Source organism: Stegastes partitus, unplaced genomic scaffold (genome assembly GCF_000690725.1).
Source record: "Stegastes partitus isolate 25-593 unplaced genomic scaffold, Stegastes_partitus-1.0.2 Scaffold507, whole genome shotgun sequence".
NCBI lineage: Eukaryota > Metazoa > Chordata > Actinopteri > Pomacentridae > Stegastes > Stegastes partitus.
Window position 1 is genome coordinate 110,675 of NW_007578238.1, and position 14,924 is coordinate 125,598.

The 14,924-nt window shown below is 41.8% G+C and overlaps 2 protein-coding genes across 2 annotated transcripts in view; both read left to right on the top strand.

Annotated features, from left to right (window-relative positions):
- Window positions 1-742: 742 nt before the first annotated feature.
- On the top strand, window positions 743-9,524 carry tmem44 (transmembrane protein 44). Its single transcript, XM_008287556.1, has 10 exons — window positions 743-1,225; window positions 1,301-1,427; window positions 1,512-1,602; window positions 1,829-2,004; window positions 2,951-3,037; window positions 3,291-3,461; window positions 3,769-3,918; window positions 4,159-4,236; window positions 4,360-4,500; window positions 9,265-9,524. Exons 1-10 carry the CDS (start codon window positions 1,041-1,043, stop codon window positions 9,448-9,450), a joined length of 1,392 nt encoding a protein of 463 aa, XP_008285778.1. The 5' UTR covers window positions 743-1,040; the 3' UTR covers window positions 9,451-9,524.
- Window positions 9,525-14,262: 4,738 nt separating this feature from the next.
- atp13a3 (ATPase 13A3) overlaps window positions 14,263-14,924 on the top strand; it is a 42,937-nt gene continuing 42,275 nt past the window's right edge. Inside the window, exon 1 of the mRNA XM_008287557.1 lies at window positions 14,263-14,401. The gene's annotated coding sequence lies outside the window, so the exon portion shown is untranslated. The remainder of the gene's footprint in view (window positions 14,402-14,924) is intronic.

Below are 14,924 nucleotides of genomic sequence, written 5' to 3' on the forward strand. Positions count from 1 at the left end.
CAATCCTTTTCTTCATGAAAGTTATGCAGACTGAAAAGATGGCTCAGGCAGAGCTTAATGAAAGTTGCCTCTGATTGGCTCGTGGCTTGGTCATGCTTTTGCATCTTTGTGTGACTGGTTGAAAGAGAGTGGTGGTGATGCAGCAGCACCATCCCTTGTCTGTGAGCTTACGAAAATTAAGGCAAAATTGAAATCTCCAAATTGAGTTTGAATGTAGGACAGGAAGGAGACCATTACTGTGTGATTTTTTAATGATTTTTCCAGTACAGTACAGTGACGTTATTGAATTTTATCATTAATGAAAATCCATAAAAATTATGATCTCTGATGGTTGGGCAGAGTTCCATTGATGTACAGTACAGTATAGTGAAGTTATTGAAATTAATATTAATAAAAATACATAAAAATTCTGAAAAAGTTTAGTTTTTTGTCAAACTAACAGGTGTAGTATGATCAGCAGAACCTCTCTGATGGTTGGACAGAGTTTCATTGGTGTACAGTACAGTGAAGTTATTGAAATTAATATGAATAAAAATCCATAACAAAATATGAAAAAGTATATTTTGTGAAACCAAGTGTTGTAGTATGATCAGTAGGCGACAAGTGAGGGCTGTAGTGATTTTGGTGACACTGTAGTGAACACCAGTGACGTTATTAGATATTTTTGTAGTGGGTGTCTTCGCTGTAGCAGCAGTGTTGCAATTTGCAGACGGTCCCTGAGCTCTGGTCACACAGCCGGCTGCGCATAGAGACCAATGTTATTTCTGCTGCACGAAAAACAGCTGCTTTTGATGAAAACAATCGTGCAGTATATTGTCCACCTCAAACTGATGGTAAAGAGGCATAATTTGTGTGTTGATGACGTTTCGTTCAAGAGTTCTTGATGCCGGAAGTCCTAATCTGTGGATATCTTTCCAACTTTACCGAAGTCTCAAACGGCTGCACGTCTCTGCTGCAGGAGAGCTGCATGGATGGATGAGTAGGAGCATGGAATAGTTCGTTTCTTTTCTTCGATATAATTAAAGATATTTGCAGTAAGAATGGAGAGACGTACGTCGATCACTGTTGATAACATCGCAGGAAACCCCAAAACTTCCCTCAGTGGTCTGATGGAGTTTTGCGTGGAATCAGTCACCACCTGCTTCTCTCATGACGCAGACAAACTTTGCGTCCCCGTCGGCCTCACCTTCCTCTCTGCGCTGCTTTTACTGCTGTCATGTCTTCTGTAAGTACGTTTTTGATTCTGCCTCAGTCATTTAATAAAGATGCCGTGACGTTAAACTCTTGGTACCTGTTGCAGGATCGTGCGCCAGAGGTGCAAACATCGGGGAGAGAATCCAGGAGAAAGCCTCGTTCTCTTCTGCTGCGTCCTGGGTGACCTGTGCGGCGCCGTGGGAGCCATCCTGTCCAGACAGCTTCACATTCAGGTTGGCAGGTTTCTAACACAAGTGTTTCTCATCTTTTGCTTGCAGTAACATGTTGTGATCTTTGTCTTGCTGTCGTCTCTGTAGGTTTTAATGGGGGCTTTTGCTGCTGCTGTGGATGCTGTGAACTGTATTCTGTGCTGCTTCCAAGTCTTCCTGTGCTGGAACTCCAAAGCAGGTGAAATCTGAGAAATTTTAATTAACACAAACTGTATTATTCTCAGATAATCTAACAACTGTGAAATGTTTAGACAAAGTGCAGCAGGCTAGAACAGACGTTTCAGTATCAGCACGCAGCTGGTCAAACCCTTCAGGCAAAGCAGTCAGGAGACTTATCAGAGCGCCTCCACAGATAATCATACAAATTTCTAACTGTAGCTGTGTTCTCTGGCATTCTCTTCCAGAAAGGAGGCTGAGGATGGTGAGGAGGCGGAGGAGACAGCACCTCCTGGCAGTGTGTGTGCTGATGGTGGTTGCAGGAGGTTTTCTGAAAGCTGCTCAGCCTCCAGCGTCCGGGCCTCTGAGAGGGAGGAGGCTGCTGCATGTCCTTCCACAAGGCTCCACCTGGAGTCTGTTGATGGTGCAGTTGCACAGGGGCATGAATGTGGATGGTGATCTGTGGATGTGCTGAAATAGTTTGCATAGACGTACATTTACTCTGCAAACACACTGAGCAGCATCGACCGGGTCTGAAACTGTGTGTTCACTGACCGCTGCCATGCTGCAGATAGTTAAATGCAGTGCTGTATAATTTTAAATGCACAGTTTTATCTCAGTTTCTGTTTTGTGGATAACTATGAATGGCCTTCAGTTTGTTTAGATCAGGGATCTCAAACTCAACTTACCTGGGGGCTGCTGGAGATAGAGTCTGGGTGAGGCTGGGCCGCATCAAGTATTCCACAACTAAAGGGTTTCAAGTATTCAACAAAAAAAAGTCTAACTGATCCAGTCTTCTTAATCTTTATCAATAACAATTCTGAACATGAATGGTCTTCAGAACATAGACCTCTCATACCTACTCCTTTCTACCAGAGACCTGGCAGCACTTCCTCTCACACAGCTGAGCTACATTTGGCTTGAGGGAGAAAGCAATCGAGACCCTCAGTATGGCTTGAAGATGCTCATCAGTATGTTTAGACCTGTACTTTGACTTATTGAAGTTCATGCTGGAGAAGAGCTTTTCACACAGATAGAAAAAAGAAAAAAAAAAAAGAATGCATTTGCACTGGGTGATAGGATATATTTTCCCTCCACTTGGTGACACTCCCAAATCATGTTTCAAGTGACGAACATTGCACAACTGATAAAACAATAGAAAACGCCCAGGGCAACAACTCGCGTAGGTGCGTGTGAGAAAAATGCGCGGGCCGCACTAACATTAAACTTTGATATCAAGTAGGGGGCCACAAAATATCATCCCCTCAATTGGCCCCCGGGCCGTGAGTTTGAGATCCCTGGTTCAGATTAACTGTCCGTATATCTTAATGTATGTAACATTATAACGCCTTTAAACTGTTCTCCTAAAGGACAACACTGAAATCCTGGGTTACGTACTTGGCCTGCTGTCCTTTGTCATCGCCTGTAGCTCCAGGTTTCCTGCACTCTGCAGAGCAGTAAGTGACAAACATGAATAGAAACTGGCTTTCCAGCTTGAGGACAGCACATTTCATAGTACAAAAGGGAGCATACTGCTTAATTTACAGATTTTTATTGTTTATTGCAAACAGACTCACAATTCAACACCACTGTGTCTTCATCAGAGTAATTAAGCAGTGTGTTCCAGACCCCTTTATACTCTGAAATAACACTTGCTTTCCCCCCTAAAAATGTTCCCAGTGTTAAATCACTTGTACTTTTTCTCTCAAGTGCAGAGGACACATGATGTCTCGGGCCCACGTTTTCTCTGGACTGTGTTGCTCACTGGCTGGTGTCCTCTACACTGCAGCCATACTCCTCTATGACACTCACTCTGGGTTTCTTATGAGAGTCATGCCGTGGCTTCTGTCCTCGATCAGCTGTGCTGCCCTGGATCTCCTCGTATCCTTCAGTAGCGCAGTGTGACAGCGTCTTGCTCTGTCAGGAGATGGTTGCTTGCACTGTTTCCTATTGAAGCTGTTGCATGTTTGAAAGAGAAACATTCTCAGATGTTTGCAGTAACAGTGACAGGATGACTGACTAAATGGACTCCCACATGAATGTGATCTGCAAAAAAATGCACCGTAAACACAAATATTAAATGAAGCATTGGAATCCCACTAAAACCAGCAGCTAGATTTAGATCTCTTAGTTCGATTGAATGTATGTCAACTGTGTGTTCCATTCACCTTTAACCCAATATTTCCAGATCATAGTCACCCATTGTTGCAGGAGACAAACCAGGCAGCATTCTATGAGGTTTTCTCCAGACACAGAGAAACTTTTAGGTGTTTCTGGATTCCCCACTGAAGATAATGTCATTACTAGATGGAGAAAACAGAACATTCCTCTATCAAAAGTAAGTTTGAATATCTGCTGCATGTACAGGGTTCCTGCTTGCATATCTTAGACTCCGTTAGGAGACTTTGATTTCAGTGAGAATTCCCCGATGGATGATTTATTGTTTTAACATATTTAACATTGACAATATTTAGCTTTAAACTGTAGCAGCTTAGATGTGCATTACAGTAATGCAGGCATTGTTCTGCAAGATTTGTTTCGTTTACATAAAATCTATGTCTTTGTTTGAATATTGTAGTACTCAAAGACAAAAGATGTCCAGAAGATGACTGAGATGGGGCATTACATGGATGTCCATGTTCAGCCTACAAGAACAGTAAGCATAGGATCTGTTGTGGCTTTGAACAGCAGAAATGCACGTTTGATATGAAATGTTCATATTTGTTACATATTTTCTTCATATTATTCTTGCAGTGGTTGTGCTTTTTTCTTTTATCAGATGTCTCTGAAGGATGTGACCTTGTCCAAAGACGGAGTGGAGGATGAACCTTTCGACAGGATGGTGCGGGTGATCAGAGCCGGCAGTTTCTGCTCCACAGATACATCCTATGACTCTTCAGCGATCAGCTCTGATCTGGAGGTGGGTTGGACGTCTTAGTAAAATTATTTAAAGTTCCCGTGTGGTGAAGATCCACATTTATTGTGTTTTGTGGCTGTCATAAAGATGGAAAGTGAAAACTGTAGACTCTCCGCTTACAAGCCAGTCAGAATTTTACTGAGCTGCTACGCTCCAGCTGAGGAACCCAGAGTTGTCCCACTAAAACTTTGCATGATCTTGCTACCTCACTGCCCACTAGTTTCAGATATCCATTCAGAATGAACAGCTGCCTCACAGTCCGCCAGGTTTATTTACTTTCTAGAGCTGCTTCTGCTAAATCTGAAGTGTCTCAGCCACGAGCAAATCACACCAAATGTTCTGCTGTTGGCTGCAAGAGTGAATACAAGAGTCTTCATGCACTGCCAGCACCTGAGGAACCAAAGATCCGGTGGATTGCCCTTGTTTTTGATGGTCCCACAACAATCATGGCTAACAAGTATGGCTAACGTTACCATTAGCTCTGACCGTGCAAGGTGTGTCAGAAAGGTTCCGGGACTGGTGTCACAAAAGATATATTTCAAACCCAAACTACGAGTTTTCCCCTTCAGACGATCAACCAGCACGTCTACAAAGAGATCCTGCTTCGTTCAAGAAGAGGCGAGAGTTGTGGCAGGATTCATTCATTGAGGCTGCTTCACCATGACAACGCGCCTGCTCACAACGCCCTGAGCATCCCACAGTTTCTGGCTGAGAAGAACATCGCCGTGCTGGAGCAACCTCCCTACTCACCCCACCTGGCTCTGTGGGATTGTTTCCTCTTCCCCAAGCTCAAGGGGGTCATCAAGGGGACCCATTTTGAAGACGTGGACAACATCAAGATGGCTGTGACGACGGAGCTGTGGAGGATCCAGAAGAATCCTTTCAGGAGTGCATGGCGGCGTGAAGAGAAGGCTGGGGAAGTGTGTTAGACTCCGTGGGATTACTTCAAAGGAGAAAACTGGTAGTTTGTAGTTTGGATTAGAAATATATCTTTTGTGAAACCAGTCCTGAAACTTTTCTGACACACCTCGTATATCAACAGGTCAGAGCTCTGTGGAACTGTAAAGCTGAGGGACATTTAGAGATTTGAAACTTACAAACAAGGTCTGGTTATTGTGTTTTCATGTCACTTGTTGTGCTTCAGCGAAACCTCAAGTCAGCCAGTGGTTAAATCACTTTACTTCTCTCCTGCTCTCTATGCTCACATATACTATATTTTATTACAGCCAAATTCTCTATGAAGCTGCTCTCATTTACAAATGTATGTTTCTGTTGTCAGACAACAGAACTAGCATGAAATAGCGACTGAAACACAGTTGACGAAGACTACATGCTACCCAGCCACTTGCATAACTAAACTACAGATTTTTCTAACTGTAACATCGTCTGGCATCGTGCTGTAAATTCAGTGATGTTTCCTTGTAAAATTATCACTTAAATAAAAAGTTACAGTCGTAGTAAAATGAACCATCTTTGTGGTATTTTGAGCGGAAAAATGTAAAGACACATTCTGGAGACGAGAGACTTTCATTAACTTGCTGAGAAGGGGCCTTTAAATATGACGTGAACTTCAGCAAGCTGACCAATCAGAGCTGAAATGTAAAAAAAAAAAAAAATTTCCTCACTGCATACAATGCAAAATCTCCTCCTTTTCCTCCTTCTTAACCCCTCTGATTTGATGTTAAGCACACGATTATTTGATATTTCAAAGCAGGGTCCACACCATTTACTAATCTGTCTCGCATATACAAATGTGTTTCGGTTTTGTGCTTCCTGTTCTCTTGAAGTTGTGCCAATTGACACTGAATTCTGCAGTCTGTCAGTTATGACATTTTCTGGAACAGCCTTTTGCAAGTGTAGAAGTCTGTTTTGAGCAGTGATCTGAAGAAGACATCAGTCAGTGAATAAAGCTACAACATGCACTTTTCACAAAGGGCCACTGGGTGGCGACAGCGTGTTAATGGAGCAGATGGTGTGCGTGGCTGCTATTAAAATGTGAATGAATGTAGCTGGGTGTTTGCTGCTGTTTGCGCCCAGTCACCTTGTATGAACTGGACAAGACTGTGTTCAGCTTTTACTGCCTGTTTCTATAAGGTTATGTAACAAGTTTTTGCCTGCGCAATATGGCGCCGAAGTTCATGAAGAGGTGAAAGTTGAGAATGATGGTGTCTGATGAATGTTTGACTAACTGAGGGGATCTGCTGTTTTCTTTGTGACTGTTTCCTTGGATATAAACAGGAAAATTTGATGCCTAATGCGATTATGACCCATTGTCATAAGAATGCATGTACAGTATGAGTTGAAACTGTCATTATTGGATGAGACAGACAAAACTATGCTTATCGACTTTTGTTTTTAGTGCCACTGGATGTTCTTATCACTAATATAATAATGCAGTGTGTTATAGAGAAATACTATTGACTTGCCTGCATATTTAAATCCAGCAGACTGAAGATCTCATAAGAAGAAGTTGCAGTGAGGACAGTGTTTTTGCTGTTGCTTAGTGCTCTTCACATGTGACTCTGGGGGAAGTCAGTCAGAAGACAGCCGTCAGAGGTTCTTTTGAGAAGACAATAGTCAGCATGTTCTTGCAGGACGCTTGGATTGAACTCTATGGAGGGACGTGTATGTGCATGTGGGTTTGTGAGTAAAAGTGTAGGGTAGGGCAGGGTTTGTATTTTCACTTTGCTCTGCAGTGCACAACTGTGCCAAGAATCAAATACTGGCTACACTGAAAAACTCATCTTGTTGTTGAGGATAGTTCACATTTATATAGTTTTCCCTTTTCTGAACTGCACAGTTTGACTTTGCAGGGCAGAGTGAAATTACAAGCTTTTTCCTTCTCAGGCCTCGACGCTCACAACCACAAGAGAAACTCCCTGACTGTGCTGCTGCAGAAAGCCAAGCTATGGAGGATGTCATTTAATCAGAAACAAAGGCAAATGGTGCGGGCACAAACAATTGCAGGTTGATACTGTTCGCCGAACAGGAAAAAGCAAATGACGTGAATGCTCTTAGCCCACTTGGTGTGTTGGAGAAGTAAGAGGGATTTAAAAAAAGTGTCCAAAATGTACTTTGAATATTTGTTGTACTGGGTAAAGTACGCAACTTCATCTGTGTGTGAAAACTCTGTCTTTTCAGCTTTATCTAATCTCAGCTGTCATTGGCTGATGGAGGCCTGTTAGCCGTTACACAATATAAGAGACCAAACCAATGAACTTGTGATAAACCGCTTGGTCTGTGCTGATCAATACTGAGCAACTCTCTTATCTGGTCTTTTAAATCAAAATCTGCAGCAGGTCACCTCCTGCTGTCCCTCTCTGACAGTCTTCACTTGTTAGTTAGAATTAACAGAAGCTGTTTACTTGGTGATATAATGGAAAGATGGCTTCCTGACAAGTTGACTCTGTGTTTAATGTTTAATCCTCAATATACAGAAGTCCAGATGAGTTCAACACTGTTATTATATTAAACCCAGAGGTCAACTAACTGCTAAACCGCTTTAAAGCAAACCAAGGAAATGAAGAAAAAGAACATTGTCAGAATTATTCACATAAAAACATGTTGGCTACTTCGCATGATATCACCATAATCGCTTCTCAACCTTTGGAGTTTGCTGCATGTCTAAACCGAGCAGCCACCGCAGCCAGCAGCCTGAAATCTCTATTGTGCTGTGTGTTACTTGCACACTTCTGCTGAGGTCCGGTTCTTGGCTGGGGCGAGGCTGAGGGGTACAGTGATGGGTGGAATTGTTTGAGATTTGCCATGTGGCCCAATTGTTCTGCTGTAAAGGATCTGTGATTAAAGACCCACACAGGGCTGGGTCTGTCTGCTTAGGAAGTACTGCGAAATGGTTGCCTTGTCCATAGGGGGCCGGTGCTACCCTCTGCTATTTTAGGAGATGTTTATGGTCTCTTGTGTGATGCCTGTCAGCCAGGAATTTAACTGTGTGTGTGAACAATGTGAAGCCTTTTGTGCTGTAGGTGTTCAGTTGATGCTGTCGTAGTGTTTCATAACAAACTTTCAGGATCTTGAATGTTACAACTACCACTGCAAAATTGAATGAGGATCATGGAATCAGAAAACTAACACATGTTCCTGAGCTCCAAATAGAGAAGAGCTGCTTTACTAAAGTGGTAACTCTTCAGGACACCTTAAATATGTCATTTATAGTGCAATATTTAAAAAAATGGAGACCATTACATTAATGGGGACTTCTTTATTTTATATATATTATGACTAGTATTATTCATCTTTGTTTTGGGTTTTTTTTTAATTTACTTTTTTGGCCCGTTCACTTTCACTTCTGTAGTCCTCATGTTGTAATTTTTTGTTACTACATCTGTGTTCTTTTGTGTGTGGATGCATGTAAGCATGAGTGTGTGTATTATTTAGTTTCACATTATCTGTATTGACATATGAGAGTGTGTGTAGGTCCTGTATATGTTTGAACATATGATTGGAGGAATTAGTTTGGTTTATTTATTCATTTGGTTATACCAAACCAATTCATTTCTTATCTAAACTGGCAGCCAAGGGACCATCTTGTTACCCCCACATACATGATTTTGTAATATTTTGTACATAAAACTATTTTTAAAATGTATTTATTAAATTAAACTTTTTATAAATAGTCTCCACGGCATGTTAAACTAGTAATATTATCTACTTTTTACACTCAATATCAGCCCAGTAGAATATTACATATCATAACCCTTCTATACTGTAATTCTCCATAATAATAATTCGACCTCCTCGTGTTTTCAGTGGGATGTCGAAGCAGCAAACACACAGTGGAGGGAACCAACAGCCAAACGACATCAGGGGGATGAGTTTCCCCTACAGGAGTGGCCAACAAACCCCAAACCCTTCAACGTCTGCATGTGCTCCGTGCCTGGACTCCCACAGAAAACTCCAGAAGAGGGCGGCCCCGCTGTCAGCTCTGCTAAATGAACTCTCCTTCCCACAAGTCTGGTGCAGTCATTTGAGAATTAATAATAAAAAAGAAAAAGAACTGCAAACATTGACCTGTTGTTTGTTTTGTTTTGTTGCACAGATGTACAACTCAGAAAAAATGTGTAATGCACTACAACTGACCAGTGTTCGTGAAATTATGGTTTGGTTTTACTAAAGCTACCTTTTTCTCCAACTACAGCCAACATCAAACCCTCCCTGAGAATTCAGATCCGTCTGGAAAGTTTACAGAAAAGACCTTCCCTAATAAAACAGTATTACTCCCCTGCTGCCATTCAAGGTTATTGGGTCACATCCTGTATTTTGCTGGTCGACCTGGGTTATCAGGGCTGGACTGGGAAAAGGGCCGGCGGAGCAGATAAGCTGCAGACTAGACGTCCAGGGCTTGTCCGTTCCTCTCCATCATTCAGCGGACCTCTGTCCATCTGCCTGCACTGAGCCTTTACAAGATGATGCTGGAACAACACACAAGGGCATTTTTAACTGAAGGGACTTCCTGCGGCCTGATAACTAAACAATACACAGATTAGAGAGTAGTTATGAACCACATTTTACTCCTCCCTGTTACATTTCCTTGAGTGACGTGTCTGAGACAAATGACTGGGAAACAACTAATGAGATGTAACAAAGCAATTGCTGATATCAGCAGTAGATATTAATGTAACTTAACACCTTGTTCTGCCTGTAAACATGACCCAGGAGGTTGGACTGGGCCACATCTCATAGGTTTCTACTAAGTATTGTGTGATCTTATTATGTTAGTGGAGTCATTTCTGCTATATTTTAAAAACTATGAATTTTGGCAGTTCAAATGACCCAACTGTTTGGCAGAAAATAAATATTTAGATGCCACGTGTTACATAACCCTGGACAAATCGATTCCTTTCCACATTAGCTCGTTCATTTTGAGTGATTTCATGACATGACATCATCAGCCCGCTTGACTCTGGAAATACATCTGACATCTTCAGCCAACACTTCATATGCATTTATTTCTGTAACTGTTTTGCCTTTGACATGTCTGGGATGAGACAAATAGACTCTCAATGGAAAGTCCTTCAGTGGCTCTTACTGCTTGTAGGCTGATCTGTTGTTGGATAGGATCAATCATTACACACACACTGTCAGTTTAACTATTCCCTGAACTTTACTGCCACATTACTTTTGTAATCTATTTGTCTGTTGAGGATTTAACTGTTAACCATCTTATACACCAAAAATGCAAGTTGCTGTTTTAGGGCTGTGACCTTGTGACAAATGCTGAGCTAGCATTGCTCGATCTCTGGGCCTCATCTCTGTCCCTTCTGAGACTGGGCCAAAGGAAAACAAACTGTGCGTCCCACATAAAAAGGTGGAATTCTGTTTGCAGAAGTGATGGAGAGCCTGGATTAGCACATCTGAAGCAGCAGTGGGGAACAGGCCTTTCTGTTTTTCTTGGCCCGTGCGTCAATGATCACTCCACTGCAGAGGACATGGAAGATGCTGGATGATCTGTGCCTGCAGGACATTTTGTTCACCTTGCAAGTTAGCCAGAAGAGGAGGAGGGAGAGGGGGAATTGTTCAGGAATAACACAACAGTTGGAGTGAAAAGTGTTGAATAAATCAGAAAGTAGATGTGCATTAATGAATACACATACTGTAGCTGTCCCTGAGTAACTCTGAGTGAATGATTACATAATAGTGAGCTGCTTGACTGCTTTGTAAAAGAGACACTCCACTAATTTGACAAAAAGATCAGGACAGTTTTCTTGTCATAGTAACGTTATCTGAAGACACTTCAATGCCGTTTTCTGTGACTCTGGGGGAACCTTTTAAGTCTTTTATGTCCACTTGTGCAAGGCTTAACACTACAGTTTATTATGGAATGTGAAATATTACAAACTGGAGACATGAAGCTGTAAATGTGGACACGAGGTGTTCTCGCTTGCTTTATGAGAAATATACAATCTGGAATCTGTATATCTAGAGTTTATGAAGGTTGACGATCACACTCAGCTTTACAAATGTGCAAAAAGCCACTTTCATGAAACATTGCCTAAAGATATTTGCATATTTGCTTCGTGAAAACGGCTACATAAGAGGGTTTATAGTATACTGTGTACATCCTCTGTGACAGGGTATACACATGACATAGTAGTTTTTGTCCGAGTTTTGTAAGAACAAGGGCTATATACAGTCTATAGTCAAATCAACTCTGACTGATGATGACCGTGTCAGAAAACAGGCATTAGAGTCGTGCAAGTCAGAGTCTGGGCTGTGTTCATGAATTCTTTTAAGTCCTGAAGCTGTGTTAAAACCTGATTTGATAGATAAATAACGACTTATCTTCCACTAATAATTAAACAAAGGTTTATAACTGACTACACAGAAGTTTTTTCTATATTTATTACCATTTGTCATTTATGTTTGATCCTGGAAAACAAAGCTATGCTGTTCAGAGAAGCATTGAAGTGACATTTTCAGTCTGTTGTTACTACTTGCGGGATTTTGTTTGTCATCATTTTAAAAGTGATGACATTCAGAAAGTGGAGGGGTTAAAAAAAACTTAAAGGGAACTTAAATGAGTGGCCAATAGTAGGATGTGACCTGTATCCTACCACCCGTAAGTCATACTATGGTGTAATTAACCATCTTTGTAGTATATTTGAGCTGACAATTTTAAAGATACATTCTTGGGACACGTGAAACTTTATTTAATTTGTTGAAAAGCTGCATAATCTGGAACTTTCGCTTGAGGACAGTGACCTGCTTTGACCAGTAATCCAGTCTTGATAATGGTCACTTCTTAAAGGTCCAATATGGTGTAAATCCACTTTTACTGTTTAAACTTGAAGGTGAAAAACTAAAGGTGTTCAGATATAGAGACCATTACTTCTGCCATTCCTCAAGCTCCCCACAGCTAGTTAGCCTACTAGCTTTACCAGCCAGTATGGATTCAAATCAGGTGCTGTGTAACACCTAATTAGCCAATAGCAGTCAAGCAAAAACCATGAGACAGTTCTGGCTGTCAATCACAGATGCAGGCAATGTGTTCTTCCTGAAGGGGGTGGGACATCAGCAGCTCATTGGTTTTCAGAGCTAACCAGTGGGTTTAGAACAGCACTAAAACCAGTAGAGTAGAATAGCTTTATTGTCACTGTACATATTTGTACAACATTTGCTGTGCAGTGCCGAAATACAACACATCTGAAGTTGCACATAAACACGTACATCTGTCCATGTACGGAAGTAATTTATAAAATGAAAATTAACACAGCAACGAAAGCCAGGTGAATAGTGGTACAGGGCTGCCCGTTTATTATCATACCCTTGCACCAGGATGGAATTATGACTGTATCCGGGATATTCCAATAAGCGGGCTTTAAGATGTAAGTTTATATGTAAATCCAAAATGGGGATTTATACACAAGATCAAAGGGACAGTTTGTTTGAAGATCAAGAAATGTTTATTCAAACTGAGCTTTATGGTTTTGCTTCAGTGAAATTTCACCTTTGTCTGTATGATATGCCACCCCATCAATAAAAGTTATTTCCTTTAATCGGAGGGTATACAGAGGGTTAACTCATCGTGATTAACTAGCTGAGCAGTGACGACATGCTCTGCAACTATGCGATTCTCTCTGATGTGCCCTAATTAATGTCAGACAGGTTGTGAATCACTCAGTGAAGCAGATCTCAGGTGAGCAGCTAATCGACAAACAAACAAACACGTTGCCTTCCGTGGCTGACCGGGGTGTGATAGTCTGCCACACATGACCGATGCTAGGCCCGTGAGCCGCAACGATCGGCCGACCACGATTTTAAAAGGGCAAAAGTTATTCCTGGAATCAATTTCAGGGAATTTCGTTACGAAAAAAACCAGGATTATGACATTATTCTATGACAATAAATGGGCTGTTTCACTATAGGTTATACAGGAAATGATTCGGGACTTCAGTGTTTTTATGATTATAAATGGGATATTCTATAAAGCGGTTTGATATGGAAATATGGAAATTTTTAAACATAAATATAACCCTTTATGGGGCAAGTGACCATATTTGGTAACTTCCTGGGACGTGCAGTATGTCCAGCCTGTGCCTCTCCTTGAGGCTGAAGAACCATGTGCACTTTGATTGACCATATACTTTATTAATATCGATTTGCAACTTTTTTTTTTTAAGTCACAAAAGTAAAAACATCTTGAAATGTCCTTCAGTAACACCCTGGGCTTGAAATGTTCATTTTCCAAGTATTTCAAGGAGTGCCCTATAAAGGGTTAAGTAATCGTGCATTGTGAGATGTTTGCACATAATTAAAAGGGTTAATCCTGTGATCTGAAATATTGAGCCCTCAGCTCAGTGATTGCTCTTAGGCAGGAAAACTTTAATCTGTTTGGGATTTAAAGATGTCTTCCAGTCCGATTATGACTCTGTGAGGATTTATGTCGTTTTCTTGTGCACAGTTGTACAGTTATAAAGTAAAAAACTAAAAAGACACACCATGAGGAGCACAGTATGGGACCTTTAATTTGTAATCAGTTGCCTACATTTTTATTTTTTTATTATTATTTTTGGTTGGTTTTGGTGCAGTTACTGAGAAGACCTCCTTACCTTACCATAATTATTGTGGTCATTATGTGGTCGTTACACCTGACTGTGGACGCGCTCCCCCACCACTGCTCGTGTTTACACGCTCATCGTGCGTGGAGCTCCGTGATGTCACGACATGTCACTTCCTGGCGTCAGACAGCCAGTTGAGGCCAGTTCAGTGCCGCTGTAGTATCAGTCTGTCAACACACGGCAGCCTCCGCTCTGCTCGTTTGCCGCGACAACATTTTTCTATCCAACTTAGCCCGTTTTCCTCTTCAACGACGTTTTCCTTCAGATAACAGCGACTCTCTCCTCACTATGACTCGAAGGTGATCTTCAGAGTGTCCGGGTGGTTCTGGGTGAGTGACTTAATTTTCAGATATGTTCGCGGTTTGCCTACAACGCTGTCATCATCACCCATGTGTCAGTTGCTACCGAGCGCGGCTAAAGCTAGCTGATGCGTGTCCGGACGTCAGCCTCCTCCTTCCTGCGGTAGGGCAGGAAAACTACCCGGGGCTGCCGTCTGAGCACAGTTAAGCTCCGGTTTGGAGTAAAATCTAAAGCAGAACCCACAGCCGGAAGGCGCGCAGACGTTGTTAATAAGCTAAGTAGCGGGCTAACAATGAAGCTTGGCTAACGTTAGCCGGCTAGCAGACATCCAGCGATGTGTTCTCACCTACCCCGTGAAGCTCTTCCCCGGCAGCCCGGGGACCGGAGCCATGATTAACTGTCAGCAGTCTGTCACCCAACGCTGAGTCGTGTTGTTAACAATAGCTAGTGAGAATAAACCGGGGCAAATGTGCAGACTGCTATGACTTACACCCCTTCAGTGTGAAGATTGTCACATAAGTTGTCTTTTGAATCTCTCAGTGGCTTAATAAA

What these genes read in the sequence shown, in the direction of transcription:
- tmem44 (XM_008287556.1), top strand. Translation starts at nt 1,041, where the DNA reads ATGGAGAGACGTACGTCGATCACTGTTGATAACATCGCAGGAAACCCC. An exon ending in TTCCTGCACTCTGCAGAGCA is followed by an intron (nt 3,038 to 3,290) that starts GTAAGTGACAAA and finishes TTTTCTCTCAAG; the next exon opens with TGCAGAGGACACATGATGTC. An exon ending in CGATCAGCTCTGATCTGGAG is followed by an intron (nt 4,501 to 9,264) that starts GTGGGTTGGACG and finishes TCGTGTTTTCAG; the next exon opens with TGGGATGTCGAAGCAGCAAA.